The sequence below is a fragment of the Engystomops pustulosus genome, chromosome 5, assembly GCF_040894005.1.
Source record: "Engystomops pustulosus chromosome 5, aEngPut4.maternal, whole genome shotgun sequence".
NCBI classification, from domain to species: domain Eukaryota; kingdom Metazoa; phylum Chordata; class Amphibia; order Anura; family Leptodactylidae; genus Engystomops; species Engystomops pustulosus.
The window spans coordinates 193,389,066-193,406,277 of record NC_092415.1 but is presented as its reverse complement, the minus strand read 5'-3'; the positions used below and the strand labels follow the sequence as shown (position 1 = coordinate 193,406,277).

General features: G+C 45.6%; 2 protein-coding genes across 3 annotated transcripts in view; both read left to right on the top strand.

Annotated features, from left to right (window-relative positions):
• ARL5B (ARF like GTPase 5B) overlaps window positions 1-17,212 on the top strand; it is a 61,032-nt gene that overhangs the window by 2,502 nt on the left and 41,318 nt on the right. Inside the window, exons 2-6 of one of the 2 annotated variants that reach the window (XM_072154200.1) lie at window positions 1,875-1,935; window positions 3,116-3,263; window positions 5,383-5,466; window positions 6,700-6,851; window positions 7,505-11,295. In XM_072154200.1, coding sequence (XP_072010301.1) covers window positions 1,875-1,935; window positions 3,116-3,263; window positions 5,383-5,466; window positions 6,700-6,851; window positions 7,505-7,553 — 494 coding nt within the window. In that variant the 3' untranslated portion in view covers window positions 7,554-11,295. Of the gene's footprint in view, window positions 1-1,874; window positions 1,936-3,115; window positions 3,264-5,382; window positions 5,467-6,699; window positions 6,852-7,504; window positions 11,296-17,212 lie in introns of those variants that run through there. The other variant, XM_072154199.1, reaches the window with a different exon arrangement.
• On the top strand, window positions 13,686-16,932 carry LOC140133685 (uncharacterized). The gene is made up of 2 exons (XM_072154196.1): window positions 13,686-16,181; window positions 16,260-16,932. The coding sequence occupies exons 1-2, from the start codon at window positions 13,686-13,688 to the stop codon at window positions 16,554-16,556; spliced, it is 2,793 nt and encodes a 930-aa protein (XP_072010297.1). The 3' UTR covers window positions 16,557-16,932.

Here is a 17,212-nt window from a genome sequence, read left to right as displayed (position 1 = left end):
AGTTGTAAAACACTGGGTACAATGTGTGTGGTGCTGGTGCTTTGTGCCATGTAGATGGATAACATTGGGTACAATGCGTGTGGTGCTGGTGCTTTGTGCCATGTAGTTGTAAAACACTGGGTACAATGTGTGTGGTGCTGGTGCTTTGTGCCATGTAGATGGATAACATTGGGTACAATGCGTGTGGTGCTGGTGCTTTGTGCCATGTAGATGGATAACACTGGGTGTGGTGCTTTGTGCTGGGTGTAGGATGTGATGGGTGTTTTTGTTGACATGAGAAGTCGCCCGTACAGTTTGCACAACTACTCATAGATAAAACCAGAATTGGATCTGGGCCTGGAAACTCTTGGTGCCGTGACCTCGCGCCCGGACATGGCGCCTCCTATGACTTGGGCTGGAAGACACAACACTGCATTCCCCAGCAGCAATGATCAGTCTACATGATCCTTCATCTCTCTGCTCCTTAGAGGACCTGTCACCTATAAAATCTGCTCCTAGTGCCATTTTTATAGATGACTGGTCCACTTAAAAGGGGATATACCAGCAGGATTGACTACTTGTACGGCAGACAGTGTAGGGTATTGTCCCTGGAGGTCTGCGTAACCATACCTTTTGTGGAGCCTCAGGACTATGATACTGGACTGCTGTTCCAGGTTATATCTTGTCTAAGTGCACTTGAGATGTGTCCTCACACTGCTGTGCTCTTAACTCTCTGCAGACAATTCTGGAGATCTGTGTAACCATAACTCTCTATGTTGGGACCAGCAGTACTGAACAAGGATTTGAGCTTTCCAAAGTGTATTTGGTATGTGTCCTCACACTGCTGTGACCTCATCTCTCTGGAGATCTGTATAATCATACCTTTTGTGGAGGGGCAGGACTGTGATAAATGGACTTGTATTCCATAGTTGTGTTTTGTCCAAGTGCACGGTTTCCTCACACTGCTGTGCTCTTGGCGCTCTGCAAACCCTGTTGTATATTGTCCCTGGAGGTGTGTCTAATATGTATGGCATTAGTAGCAGCAGAATTGTGGTAAATTGGAGGCACATAGTTGTAACTTCCAAGTGCATTGGGGGGGGGGGTTGTCCTCACACTGATGTGCTCTTAGCTCTGGTCAGTGAGCGGAGAGTAAAATGTTTCTAGTATAATATTATAGCAGTTTCTCAGAGTTGAGATGAGAGATTGGGGCCTTGTAAACCTCTTCCCCCACCTGTTGATGGCTTCTCTGGTGCAATGCTTCTCCGCTGCAGTACCACACAAGGCCTGTGGACAGGGGTGGCGCTATTTACCAGCCATGTTTTGTAATCCTTCTACTGTAGCTATACATTGTATATGTAATTGTTGTACAATGGCGTCTGTGATCCGGGTTTACGCCTACAGCGGTGGCTCGGGGCTCCAGGTGACGCGGAGGATTATTTTGTGGTTTAGATGTTATCTTTATGTCACGGAGCTTACTGTAGGTCATGTGATCAGGAGATTAGGGGAGGGCGGCGCCTATGTAAACAAGTCCCATACGATGGTATTAAAGGGATGATGCCTCGGGCTGACCCTTTGTGTTGTCATCAGGTGACCCATTTATTACTGGGTTTTAATTCTTATGTTTTTAGAACTTTTGTAATTCCCCTTGGTAACCATTATCCCCCACAGTCTGATAGTGTTGGGTCATTGCTGACCGTATCAGGAACCCCCCACCTCTTGACACCCACATTTTCAGGAGGGATAACAGAGGTTTCCATAACAGACTTCATCACAAAGATGCTCCAGAATTGTTCTGTTATGGGGAGTCCAGGTGCAGACGTGACCGGAGGCCGGACAGGTCCTCTTTGTGTTTTTGGATTATACTTTCTCCTGATTGGTTCCTTTCCTCATTGCAGAGCACAAGGTGATCATCGTGGGCCTGGACAATGCGGGGAAGACGACGATTCTCTACCAGTTGTGAGTATTAGTTACTACACCTCCTACACGGGAACCTATGCCAGCTCTTTGATAGCCGTTATGTTCATCCTGCGCCTCCTGGTTCATCGGCTGTTTGAAGAGATGGCAGCATTCAGCAGTACTGTTACAGCGCCATGTATTCCATAGTGGCCATTCTGTGTATTGAAGGCTGAGGAATGTGATGATGTCCAGTCACCAGGAGAAGCGGATTATTGAGGGTGACGTATGTGACTTGTGACCCATCTGATATTGATCACGTATCCTAGGTTGATTTAAAAAACAAAAAAAATCCTTTTAAGTGGACGTCATGTGACTGCAGCCTTCAATCTGTTCACGGTTGATACTTTATGTGCAGCCTGAATAGAATTGGGCTAAAAACGTACAGCACGCGGCGGGCTTTCATGGTCCTTGGCTTCTGCCCCTAAAGGGAACCTGTGATGCCCCAATAAAATACCAGCACCCAGTTCGGGTATGAGATGTTTTTTTTCTAGAATTCCCTCTGTTATGTGAAATTTCACCAGTTTACCTATAAAGAAAATCTCCCACAAAGTCGGGCGAATATACACGAGATGAGTCAAGTATAGAGGTGACCTATAACCCCGCACAGTGTGGCATGAACACAGGTAACCTATATAACCAATATTATTTTATTTTTTTTATGTGGGGTCACTATGGGGGAGTCTATTAGTTGTGGCAGGTTGAGACCCCTGCACTCCTCATTGCAGCAGCCTCTGGCAGAGAGAATGGAGCTCCTTCCTACGTGTAGTGGCCAAGCTGAGTTACTGCATATCACTTCCCATTTAATTGAGCAGCAGTTCCTGGGATCAGTCCCTACTCGGGCTTCTCGTTTTCTGGTGCTGTCATTTTATTGATCACGGGGGATTCACACCAAAATGATGTTGATGCGCAATCCTATGTACCCTTAATGGGCGGCGGATGTCAACTCTCAAGTCATAACAAGCTCATCAGTGGGGATCCCCACCAAACCTAATTACGTGGTCCAGCAGGAAGAGCATTCAGTTGTATGGGAATGAGTGAAATGCCACTTGTTCTACTCATTAGTGAGAGACCACCATTCTAAGGATTGCCGGGGGTCACGTTCTAGCCGGGTAAAATCTGGTGACATGATAGACTTTATATTTCGTAATCGATGATTTTAATTTTTTTTTTTCGTTTTAAGTTTAATGAATGAAGTGGTTCACACGTCGCCGACCATCGGAAGTAACGTGGAGGAGATTGTGGTGAAGAATACGCACTTCTTGATGTGGGACATTGGTGGTCAGGAATCCCTGCGATCCTCATGGAACACGTACTACTCCAACACAGAGGTAAGTGGCTCTGGCACCGTGGTGTCCACCCTCCAGTCACTTACCTGCAGGCTGCAGCCACTGACCTGGGTTAGGTGTGACGCCCATGTGTAAGCCTAGCCTCTGTGTACCAGGAGCTCATTAATCCTAGGATATTGCTGTAGTGGAAAGTTCAGGCCCTCAGGAGGCGCCGTAACCTAGGCCATAGGGGAAGATTTCTACTGCTTTGCAATGTCTTAAAGGGAACCCGTCAGCAGGTTCTATCCCATTACACTACCAGCCCCTTCAGGTCAGGGTATGATATGTCCTTCCTAGAATTCCATCATCTATGTGAAATCTCTCTCCCGTCTACCTGTAATTTAAAAAAAAAAAAAATTGTAAATAATTTTTTTAGGACTGAAAAAAGGGAAAAGTCTCTTCCGATGACCCTTATGCCAGTGTTCTAGTAAAGATGAGAATTTCACAATTCTTTAAGTTACCGTAAATATAGATAAATGAAAACTAATTGGGCTCATGTCATTCATCCTCCTTTAGCCTGTACCAGGTGCAGCCACTATACAGTGCCTGGAGCTGTAATTTATGTCCCAACTGATGGACTTCTGGGGGTCCTGCAAATGCTTAGATATTTTTCAGACTATTGATGCCAGGTACTCGACCCCCACCTATCTTGTTGATTTAGCCTAGGGACCGGTGATCCGCTAAAGTCCTAAATACCCCTTTAAGTGTGTCCTCTTAAACTGTCACAGAATAAATGAAATCTACCATCACAATCCATCCTGATAAGCCAGGGACATTACTCATATATCCAGGCACCGGGACTGTGGGAATCTGCTTATATTTGTTATCCATAGCCTCCCTTCTTCTAAAATCAGCATTTAAAATTATGCTAATGAATTATCACACCGCTTCCTGGGGTTGTTGCACTCTGCAGGAGCATTTTCCTCTTCCACTTGCAGGCAGAGGGAGGGGGAGACAGTGTAACAGCCTGTGAAGCCAGATTACGCAGGGGCTCTGGTAACTGTTCCAGAGCCGTTCTGCCTCATTAGCATTATTTTTAAGTTGATTTTAAGAGGAAGATCAGGGAAAACAAGTATAAGACGATTACCACATAGATCACAGTGCCTGGATCCATAAGTAAGGCTGCGTTTTGGTTGAATTAACATTGCGTTTAAAACGCATCACAACGGCTGAGGGGAGGAGATTTTCCCTAATTGCAGAACTGTTAACATTTGCATTACCATCATGGTTTAAAGTGTGATTTTAGCACCTATGTTAACATTGTGCTCAGTGTAACACATTGTTTATATAAGGTTATGGTTTACATCACGTTACTGGTTGCGTTTTGGAAGCGCAAATGTCAACGGTGATGTATTTGGGCAAAACTTCTCTCCTCAGCTGTTGTAATGGAAATGTAATGTAAAACGTAACCGAAACGCAAGATGTGAACGCTGCCTAAGTGTCCCAGGTTTATCATGGTGGATTTTCAAAGATAAGTCATTGAATAATACCTGGTGCGGGGCCTGGAGGGAGGAGCAGGACCCGTTGTCATTGTATTCCTAGGACCTGGAGTCCTGTTCCTCCCTTCAGGCCCTGTAAAGGTATAATTCAATGACTCGGCTGTGACTGGCGAGGATCTCTGGTAATCAAGAATATTTCTTAATCTGAAACTACTAGAACCTCGTAGATGACGGCAGTGACTGCTATGACGCGAGGGGGTAGCCGTCCTCCCACCCCATAGTCTGACGCTCATGTCTTTAATCCGTAGAAGTTTCCGTCATGTGACCTGCGTACATTGTCAGGGATAATTGCAGTGATGTACTTTTTTTCGGCTAATCCTTCTGGAAGGCGTCAGCTGATTGTTGTGACAGAGGGGGCTTTGTAGTCCTAGGAGCCGGGGGATAGTGCGGCTCTTACATGATCTATAGGCATTGTGTATGTACATTGTGAGGGTCATGAGGGCATCGCCAGTAACGTGTCAGCACTGATGACTCTGTGCTGTGGTGGGATATCACTACATGTGCTAGGCCTCAGCACAACTAGGGGGGCCATGTGCAGCCGGAGCCCCACAGGTCACTTGTAGCCCAGTTATTGGTGGCAGCTGTTATATCGGATAAGAACCAATTGTATTATTTCTCCTCAGTTTATTATCCTGGTGGTCGACAGCACGGACCGGGAGAGGCTTTCCATCACAAAAGAGGAACTCTACAGGATGCTCGCTCATGAGGTAGGGGACACTAGGGTTCCCAGGTGTAGTGTCTGGTGAAAGATGGACTTGATGGTCTAGTGGCAGACTTGCTTATTGGTCCTGGTCCCATTCCTCCTGGATAAAAGTAGTGTGTTATGCACTACCGGAGATGGTCTACTATGCAGCGGCAGGACCCATGCTCCACCGGTCACTCTCTAATTTGGGGAAATGGAATCCCTGTTCTCATGATCAGCAGGGATCCTCAATGTGAGCATGTTCTCCCTTATCCTGTGAAAAAGGGGATATTATTATTTTTTTTTTTTCCACCTATTGGCACATATCCAGTAAAAGGGATTTTGGGTGATGTGGTTATGCACAGGGTCTAGTTATGAAGACTGACTACTGGGACATGCAGCACTGAAGCCTGGAGTGTATAGGGCCAAAGGAGTGGAGCGTACCTTTAACCATAGGGGAAAAAATTTCTCTGCCTTGGGTAGACTTTTTTGATATTATTGGACCCTTACAGTCCCCAAGTAGAATTTTTATGTGTGCCTTAACAAAACTATTTAAAGGACATCTACCACCAGGATGAAGGAATGTATGCAAATGAGCCTGAGGGGCTCCAGGCTCCATTAACACCTATGGAGCCCCTCATTTGCATACGATCCTTCATCCTGGTGGTAGATGCCCTTTTAAGTCTGCACTTATTTGCTTACAGCCTCCTCTGTGGCAAGTGGGAGGCTGGCCTTGGGGGCGTCGTGAGGGGCGGTGCAAACGTTTAGGCTTCTATTCTACTTTTGAGGCTGGCTGCATTACCAAGCACACAACATGGTGGAGAATTTTATTTTTATTTTGTCACGCAACCCATCGGGTGTTGGGGCAAGGGCCTTCAGGGTGGCCTTGAGCCATGACGTGATTTGGTCTGTGCTGAGAACCTTCTCCTTAATAAGCTTCAGAGAAGAACTGCGTAGTACTACAAAAGAAACCTGACACTGACTCTTGATACGCGAATCACTTGAATTGTTTCATAAAACAATCTAAACCTCCGTCACTTATCACAAAGCTGAAGGAACAGAGCGATTGCTGCAGACACCTAGAAATATTACATGGCGCCCCAGGGTGTAGGAGGCAATGAAATCCAAGCAGCCTGGTAACAGAAGTGAGGAAAAGCAATAAAACTCTGACAAGTTTTTAAAATTTTTTTACTCCTTTTGAAAAATCGTGCGTCTGAGTAAATACAGCGCTGATGGCAAATATTTGCTTTGCTTTTAGGATTTACGGAAGGCCGCGGTTCTTATCTTTGCAAACAAGCAGGATATGAAAGGGTGCATGACGGCCGCCGACATCTCCAAATACCTCACCCTCAGCTCCATAAAGGATCATCCGTGGCACATCCAGTCCTGCTGCGCGCTCTCAGGAGAGGGGTATGTATGGGGGGCTCAGAGGTCGCTGCATCTGCAACGTTTTTAGCACTGAAAATGTGGCCATCACAAACCTGCCTCCAAATTAGAGGTCAGGAAGTGATGGAGGACAATGCGGAGATGACTCTACTTTACTTTAGAGCCCGCTGTGAACTGTAAGAACTACTGGGAATCACTTTCAAGGTTTAGGAAAAAGTTAGAAGAATCTAAAGTTAGAAACTGATGTCCTCCAATAACAATAGGAAGGGGGCAACATGAGGAGGATAGAAAACTGAGTGAGAGACGACAAAGTGGAGGGTGTAAATGGAACTGGGCATAAAAAGTGGTGGACATTTTGGATCTGGGGACATAGAGAGAAATGGGTGTTAACAATCTATTGGGGGCGTGGCTAGAAAGAGGCGGGGCATATCTGAGTGAGATTGAAATAGAGATTCGTCATTTTGTTGGGGAAAAAAAAAAATTGAATTTTAAGAGTGGCCGAGTCTGTCTGCAAGATTTTAATCTGATCAGTGAAAGACCAACACCTAGAGCCCACTGCCCAGTACAGCCAATTCATGTGGGGTCCTACCATGCCCCCTCTTTGATTTATACATTTGTGTTTTTTATTTTTTTCAATTAACTTTTTTTTTTTTTTAACCCTTCCCATGCCTGCACAGGTTATATCAAGGCCTTGAGTGGATGACCTGCCGAACCGGAGTGAGATAACGTGATGCGGTTCCCTTCTGCGGACTGTCCCGTACCCCTTTTTACACTACGACATCTCCACGCTTAATTTATAAGAGAATCGGACCTGTCTCTGAGCCAGACTTGAATCAAGCGGCCCCCGACGTCAGGAATGTCTGACGGCCCCGCTAGGACTGTGCTACACAACCTCTGCCGGACAAGTTTCATAGCTATTACCATAGTCATTTGTACACCCGGAACTTTCATACACACTGCTGCTGGTTTTGTTTTTTTGGGGGGGAAAAATGGCCGCCGCAGTTTTTTTTTTTGTTTTTTTGTTTTACGGTTCTCCTACATTCTTCTCGTTGGCTGACGGGAGCTCTGCAGCCTCTAAAGGGGCTCAGTTGCCAAATTCTGAACTTTTTTTAAAGGGTCAATATTTTCTGATTTTGTGATGTTGCCTCATGCGCACAACAGTTAGGATTTTTTATTTATTTTTTTTTTTTTTTGCTTATTCTTGAAGCAGCCAATCCTTGAGGAAGATCCAGACTCTTGGGTTGAGGCTGTATGGCGAGATTCGGTCGCCTCGTATTCGTGGCAAAGCTGAGGCTGTAAGTTTCCTGATGGAGTCTTCTCACTACGGCGTCTTTTTGTAAGGTCATGTTCTTTCTTGCGCCACCTACAGGTGAGGATTTTTTTTTTTTCTTGATGGTGGCTATTTTCCATACTTTTTACCCAGGGAGCATTGCCTTATCAGTGGGTTCTCCCTAAGGACTGTCCGTACTACCAAGAAATCGCAACCCATGACCGACTATTACACAATATTATTACACTATTATTTTTTTTTACAAAATTTAGCATTTCTGATAAATTTCACTGCCAGCGGTTTTAGTTTCTGCCAATAGATATATTTCTCGGAATATCCAGAACGGGCTCCTACACACACAGGGGGCACCTTAATCTACAACCGAATTTACTCCTCGTGTTTCAAGCGTTGTAAAGAAAACTGGATTTTTAATGACATTTTTTTTCTTGTATACATTTTAGGTATTTTATTACTCTGTTATGTTGTCATGACGTGGGGCGGATAGGTCAGGTTATTCGGGGGGTCGCCTGCTTGTTATTTTGGGAATAAAGAGGCTTTTATGTAACTTTCAAGGCTCGATTTGACAGGATGTTCTCTATTACGAGGCGAAGCTATAACCTACGTGTTATAACCCGCCCTACAGTGTATATTATGTCTCTCGGGAACCAGCTTTGGCGTGGGAGTCCTAAGAAGCTGCTTCTTCTGAAGCTGCGAAGATTTTAGGTCAATTATGGGATTATTTTTAGGGTTTTTTTTAATGTAGATGTAAAATATTCAATATAGATCCCATATTCGGGGCTTTGTGTAAATTTTTATTCCGCTTATTAACCCTTATTGTGCACTCATCTGCTTATTTGTTAGTTTGGAGTTAGGCCAAGCACGTTTGTTCCATCGGACCCCCATAGTGCCTCAGGCCGGTTAGATCTACAAATTCTAACAGGTTATGGGGGTCATCGGACTGCAGGTCCTTGCCACGGGACACAAGAGATTCCTAGCTGGTTTGTTGAGTCGGTCCACAAATACCTCATTTGTGTAGATACCTTTCACTACCAGGGTGAACATAACCATCGAGCCAGTTCTCACACTCCGGATATTACGTAGACTTGTCGGGTGGTCCAGCAATGGGAACGTCCAAAAGTCTTATTGGAATTTATTGTGTTGTTCCTTTTGAGTTGATCGTCCACCTTGTACCATTTATGGAAAGGATTTTTCTGATGGAATTTTTTTTTTTATTAAAAGCCTTAGTTGGAGTCTCATTGGATCCATCCTTCTCTAGTTTTGGAAGATGGATCATTGTGAAGCTAAATCTACTCCCCTTTAATTTCAGTGTAGGGTTACCCTTGTTGGTGGGACAGGACATGTGTCACTGGTGTGAGGACTGCTCTCGTTTTGAGGAAGATAGAAAGACTATCTGGTTTTCAAACACGGAATAACACCTGGCCTATAATTTTGGACTCGGGCGGTTGTCTCCTACATGGGACGGAGGAACCCGTTGTCAAGTGGGTTAGACGATGGGACAACAGCAAGTACTTCACCCTAAAATACTGCACCAGGCAGGAGAAGGCAATGAATATTTCGGGAGAGGCCTCAAGTCCGGTACTAGGGCAGCATTTGAACAGAAGTTAGGCCCTCTCCCTGCTTTCGAAGCGGACATAAAATGGGCGGTGTCAGTGAGTGGGATTTCCTAAATGATGTAAAGGGTCCAACTTGAGCGGCCACCAAAGATCTAGTTAGTGTCAGAACCAGAGTAGTGGGTGTTGAAGAAGTGCTTTGGCTTTTCATCCCATTTTGAGCTTCATCAAAAAAAAAAAAAAATAGTTGTCAGACTAATCTTCAAAACCAATATCCTCCAGCCCCAACTAGATGAGAATGTGTGTGCTGCAGACTATCGCACATTGGATTCAAGATGCACCCCCAGTGGTGACTGCACGGGAAAGGGATTACCAGGGAGACCTCTTTAGAGATGATCACCTTCACAATGCAATTTAGCAATTTACAGCGATCTTCTGGTGTTGATAATGGTGGAACTTAATTTTGCTGTAAAATTTGGTTTGGATAAGATGGCGGTCTATGCAGCAAGGGGGGTTGTTTTAGATATTTCCTATATTTGGAATCCGCAGAAAGATGACGTAATTTGGCATCAAAATTACAAATGACCTTTGGATCTAAAACTTTCTATAATGCCTGGTGATTTAGAGGATTTTTCCATAATCGGTAATCATCTACCCATGGGTTACACTGTGTACAACAATGGCTGACCAGTATCACCAGAAGCGAAGGTCGTAGGGGGTCCTGCCTATGAGACCCCTGTAGGTAGAGGATAAATGTATTACGAGGAAACTCCTTGGAGAAAAGACTTGGCCTTTCTCGGACAGGTGACTGTATAACCTAATGGGAGCCTGGGCTGTCGGTCTGTCAGTAGAGACTGTGACGCTCTGAATCGTTGATGCCCTCCTGACCAGTTATTGTTACCCTACACCGAAATCCTCATTACAATGAGACCTCTGTCCTACAGGAGGCCCCAACTATGATGATGTGAGTCTGTTCTAATTTACTGGAGTAAACTCAAGTGGTGACCAAATTATGCTCCATATTTTACAGCCTAAAGGTCTACAGTTATATCTGGAATGATCCGCTCGATGAGAACCGGGTCATTCTGACTCACAGGCCCACCGATTATTTCAGCTAGTCCAAAATTATTTTAATATCTACTACCTTAACTCCATTTCCAAACAGTAACGTGTTGTGATACACTAGACGCACACAGAAATTGAGTGCCTTTCGCTATACGCGCCAATACTGGAACGCTCTACTTGTTTGCCTTACGGCTTGGATTGCGTGTGCAGGTTTTTGTGCAGTTTTGAAGCTGCAGCCTGTCGTGGATTGCGGACAACTTGGTTTTTCAGCCAAGCCAGAAGATGACCATGTCCAACACTCCATACGCTCTTCCAACTTACATGGGTTGTCCAAGACCGGAGTCCCCAAGAACCCTCACCATGGTGGTCGGCCTGGCAAGGTGGTGGCCATCTTGGTCACATGACTACCCAACTGGGTAAAATCTTAACCATGAAGACTTGGGGTTTTTTGGAGGAAACCTTTGGATATTGGCAAGAATATTATTGGGATGGTCACGGACAACCCATCCAGTCTGATAGAAACGTTTTAGCTTTTTGTCATTGTCGCCTCCTCCTACATTTTTAATAGATTTTCCAGAATTTTTTTTGTGCTTTAGTAGCTTTAATCAACAGAAGGTCAACCCTGCCATCGTAGTGTTTTTATTTAGTATGTATTATGTATGAGGTGCTTTATGTGTCGCCCTCTTCCTTTCAGACGAATTGGGCGCACTCACTGGTTTCTAGTCATTATAAAGATGAGGACGTAACCGTAAAGTATTGCGTCTTATATCAGGTGATGACGATGCGATCCTGTAGTTGTCTTTCAATAAATTTTTTTTTTTTTTTTAATTTCCAAATAAATATTTAATGAATTTTATCCTCTTTTGTATTTATTGTTCTTTTCCGCTTCGTCCCCCATGACGGCCCAACCTGGAGGATGCCCCTTGACCTCTGCAGGGACAGGAAGAAGAGAGGTTAAATGCTCCCCCCCTTGCATCCTCCCGCCAGTGTTCTTCCTGTCCCTGCCGAGGCAGGACAAGAGAGGTGCCCTCTCTCCTCCAGGGGGGGGGGGGACGAAGTAAAACTTACGGGTAGTCCTGGCTGGCTAAATCCCGGCGGGCTGGGGCGTTCGGTCGGCCTTGTGCCCTCCCTTTCGCCGCCCTTCCAGTCCGTTCGTCCTGGCCGCCGCTCCGCGATCCGTGTGTGAGCGCGCGGCGGCCGAAAAAACTACAATTCCCGGCGTCCTCGAGGTCCGATGACGACTTCCGGTCGCGACCGGAAGTGGCGGCTCACAGGACCGCAATGCATCCCTGGGAACGGGAGCACGGCGCAGGCAAAGTCTACAGGGGGATGGGCTCCCCATTAAGGTATTTAAGGTCACCTGGAGCAGGTAGTCACGCTGATCTCAGGTCTAAGATCTGTGTGTGACGCTGCGGTGCTAGTTTCCTGTGCTGTGTATTTCTGAATTTTCCTGTGCGCTTCCACGGCTTTTATGATGGCTGACGAGGCAGACCCTACCTTCCTGCATCCTCCGGTTTCTGTAAGTGGGATTTTGTGCAGGTTTGGGTTTTTTACTGTGTGTAAAATAGCGGGTCATTTATTATCCTCCGCTTGCCCTTTCAGGAGAAAGACCAAGGGTCTAAAACGAAAGGCAAGGAGGATAAAGGGGATAAGACGAGCAGGTCTGAAAAACCCGAGAAAAGCCGGCTTAGAAAGTGCAACATGTGTGCCCACTCTATGTCCGACTCATACAAAAAGCCGATTTGCAAGTCTTGCATCGACAATTTTATGAGAGAGGAAAAGACATCCTTCTTAGACGAATTAAAGGGGTTTATCGAGGAGAAAATAAGCTCTTCAGTGGCCGCTGCTACGTCCAGGCCTCCACCGTGTAAAAAACCTAGAGTGGAGCCGGATTCTTCTATATCTGAGGGGGGGGATGATTCTGAAGCTCCCTCATGCTCATACGTAGAAGATGATGATCCTACGGACTCACAAAAAACAGAAGATTCACGTCATCTGTTTCAGTTCGAGGAACTCGATGGTCTCTTAAAAGCAATTAGACAGACCTTGGAAATCGAGGAGATTCTTCCCCCTAGATCTAAGGAGGAGGAACTATTTGGGGGATTGAAGGCAAAACGCCAGAGGGTGTTTCCCCTGAATGACACGTTAAAGGAGCTGGTTTCTGAGGAGTGGCAAGAGCCAGAAAAAAGGGTTATCGTGTCCAAAAACTTTAAAAAGAGACTTGTTTTTGAGCCCGAGGAGTCTAAAGTATGGGACACTTGTCCAAAGATGGATGTGCAAGTTACCAAAATAGTAAAGAAGACTGACCTTCCTTTTGAGGACGCGGCCCAATTAAAGGACCCTATGGACAGGAAGTCTGACTCCCTGTTGAGAAAGGCCTGGGAGACCTCCATGCTCAGTCTGAAAACTAACTTGGCTTCCACCTCAGTCGCAAGGAACTTGCTGTACTGGCTGAATGAGTTGGAATCCCACATCAAGGAAGGGACTCCGAGATCAACAATCTTGGAGAACTTTCCTTTGCTGAAATCTGCTACAGCCTTCCTCGCAGATTCTGCTGCCGAGGGAATTCGTTTCGCTTCAAAGGAGGGAGCACTTACTAACTCTACCCGACGGGCGCTGTGGCTAAAACAGTGGAACGGGGACATCAGATCCAAGGCAAAACTGTGCAGTCTTCCCTTCTCAGGGGAGTTTGTGTTTGGCCCAGAGTTGGATGCTATACTTGAGAGAGCATCAGATAAGAAAAAGGGCTTTCCTGAGAGATCGATACCCAAGAAGCAGCCCTTTCGAGACTTCAAAAGGGATTCCTACAAGGATAAAGGGAAAAGGGGACGCTGGAGCTACCCGAAAGGAGGTAAAGGGAGAGGGTTTCTGTTCTCCACCCCAACAGACCCTAATAGAAACAAAAAACAATGATGCCATAGTAGGGGGAAGGTTGCTAAGATTCAGAGGAGAATGGACAAAGGTCACTTCAAATCCCTGGGTCTTAGATATATTACTGCATGGTTACAACATCGAATTCCTCAGACTTCCCCCTACGAAATATATGCCACCTTCACCTTCCATGTCACTTACATCCCACAGTTTAATATGGCAAGAAGTAACTTCTCTTTTGTCTTCTGGAGTGATTATACCTGTTCCACAGGATCAAGAGAAATCCGGTTTTTACTCTTCTCTTTTTTTGGTAAAGAAACCGAACGGCACAAACCGACTAATCATCAACCTGAGAGGTCTCAACGAGTTTATCGTCTACCGGAAATTCAGGATGGAGTCGGTAAGATCAGCCACACACATTATTCACCAAGATGCATTAATGTGCACTATAGACTTAAAGGATGCATATTATCACATCCCTATACACCATTTCTCACAAAGGTTTTTAAGGTTTTCTGTCTTGTCTCCAGAGGGTGCTACACTACACTTTCAATTCTGTGCACTCCCCTTTGGAATATCATCTGCACCAAGGACCTTTACAAAGGTGATGGCAGAGGTGGTGGCGTCTCTCAGACTACAGGACGTACTGATCGTCCCGTACCTAGACGACCTACTCATTGTTGGCCAAGACAGGGGGAGCTTACTCTTCTCCAGAGATCTCACCCTAGAAACCTTAAAAAGACTGGGATGGATAGTAAACTACCAGAAGTCAGAACTTTCCCCAGCTACTGTGAGGAAATTCCTGGGTGTAAACCTGAACTCAGTTTACCAAATGTCGTTCCTTCCACAGGACAAGGGAGACCACATCAAGGATCTGATAACAAGGTTCAGGAGAAAATCAGTGATCTCTATCAGAGAAGCTATGAAGATTCTGGGCTCTCTAACAGCCTGCATCTCCTCGGTAGCCTGGTGTCAGGCCCATTCCAGAATACTCCAGGGATGGATCTTAAGATCCTGGAACAGAAAACAGGAGGATCTGGACAGGAAAATCCCAATCCCACCTGCCGTCAAGGAGGACCTGCTATGGTGGTTGGAAGACGGAAATCTGAGGAAAGGGATCTTCTGGTCAAACAGCCCTTACATCCCAATCCAGACAGACGCGAGCCAGAGGGGCTGGGGGGCAGTGATGCCTCAGCAAATTTCCCAGGGTACCTGGACAGAGGAGATTACAAGAAGGTCCTCAAATTTCCGAGAGTTGCAAGCAGTATGGGAAGCACTCAGCGCGAACACTCCTCTTCTTGCCCACCAACACCTCCTAATTCTATCAGACAATACAACTACGGTCTCCTACATAAAAAGACAAGGAGGAACCAGGTCTCCTCTCCTGAGTACCCTAGCTCGGAAAATATTTTTGTGGGCAGAACAACACACTCTGTCAATATCCGCCACTCATCTAAAAGGCACGGAGAATTCAAGGGCGGACTTTCTAAGCAGAAGAAAGATCCTACCAAACGAGTGGAGCCTCAAGGAGGAGATCTTCCAGCGGCTAACATCTTTGTGGGGTTATCCTCTAGTGGACTTGTTCGCAACAAGGGAGAATACCAAATGCCTGCATTATTTTTCTCTGGAAAAAGGGGAGAACAGGGAACGGCTGGACGCCTTCTCTCACCCCTGGGACATTCCACTAGTCTACGCCTTCCCCCCAATTCCCCTGATCGCCAGGGTCCTGAGGAAAATATTTCAGGAAAATACCAGAGCCATCTTCATCTGCCCGAACTGGCCGAAGAAAAGCTGGTACCCACTCTTGAAGAAGATGTCACCAGAGAATCCAGTCATTCTTCCGCTATCAGAGGACCTACTACATCAGGGTCCAATCCATCATCCAAACCCAGGGAAATTACAGCTGTCTGCCTGGATCCTGAATCCAGCTTCTTAAGCTCTCAGGGACTCTCATCTGAAGTCATCAAGACCCTGAAGGCAAGTAGAAAACCAGTCACCTTTGCCATCTATCATAAGATATGGAAGAGGTTCTGTTCCTTCTGTAAGGACAGTCCACCTTCCCAAGCTAACCTTAATATTTTGCAGGTGCTTGAATTTCTTCAAAAGGGTTTGGAGTTGGGTTTGTCTACCAGCACCCTGAAGGTCCAGGTGTCGGCGCTTAGTGCCTTCTTCGACCAGCCTCTCATCGAACACAGGTGGGTCAAAAGATTTATTAAAGCTGCCTCTAGGTTAAAGCCTCAGACTGTTAAAAAATCATCAGCATGGGACTTAACTCTAGTTTTGAATGCCTTAATGAAGGAACCATTTGAACCTATTGATTCCTCCAGTGTTAAAAACCTGACACTTAAGACAGTTTTCCTGATAGCCATCACTTCTGCTAGAAGGTTAGGTGAACTTCAGGCTATATCGATTAGGGAACCCTACATGAAAATTCTAGATGATAGAATTGTGTTGATGTTGGATCCAAATTTTGTTCCCAAGGTGGTTTCCGACTTTCATAGGAATCAGGAGATTATCCTACCCTCCTTCTGTGAGAACCCTTCTTCGGCAAGAGAACGCGAATGGAGTTCTTTGGATGTAAGACGTTCTGTCCTAAAATACCTACAAATTACAGAGGCCTGGCGTATTGACTCTAACCTTTTCATCCAATTCCAGGGGAAAAATAAGGGGAGGAAGGCGTCGAAGGCGACTATTGCAAGATGGCTGAGACTGGCAATTGCCTCATGTTACGACCTACAGAAAAGCCCGATACCAGCAGGAATCCGAGCTCACTCGACCAGGGCTATGTCCACATCTTGGGCGGAAAGAAGAGGAGCGTCACTAGATCAGATTTGCAGAGCTGCAACGTGGTCTTCATCCACTACATTCTCCAAGCATTATAGGCTGGACTTGCACTTGTCAAAAGACCTATCTTTTGGACGCAAGGTGTTACAGGCTGTAATCCCTCCCTAAAAAAGCTTACTAATTTTGTAAGTCTCCAGGTTGGGCCGTCATGGGGGACGAAGCGGAAATTGTGAATTAGATTACTCACCGGTAATTCTATTTCCGTTAGTCCACCATGACGGCCTATATATTTTCCCTCCCAGCTGGATTTCTTCCTTTCTTTGTATTATTATTTCCAGATATTTTTCCTTTGTATGTGGAGCAAACATACTAAATAAATCTGGTTGTATCTTCCTCAGCATGGTTATTTTGTAATCACTGGCGGGAGGATGCAAGGGGGGGAGCATTTAACCTCTCTTCTTCCTGTCCCTGCAGAGGTCAAGGGGCATCCTCCAGGTTGGGCCGTCATGGTGGACTAACGGAAATAGAATTACCGGTGAGTAATCTAATTCACAATTTCTGGATCCTTTCCTCTAGGAAATCGTTAATTCCCAGGCAGTTGCACATTCTAGATCCTTCACAGTAATTGGGCAGTTTAGTTGAGCCTTAATAGGGAAGATGATGGGGGGGGGGGTACTTTCATATAAAAGATGAGATAAAAAAAACTTTTGTGCCATTGTTGTCGAAGCAAAAATTTGTCGGCCCCTTAGCCGTTACACTCAACACTAATCATTTCCCATCTGACCGATTGGGTGAAAAAAAGTTACATCTGTTTTGTTTTTGGA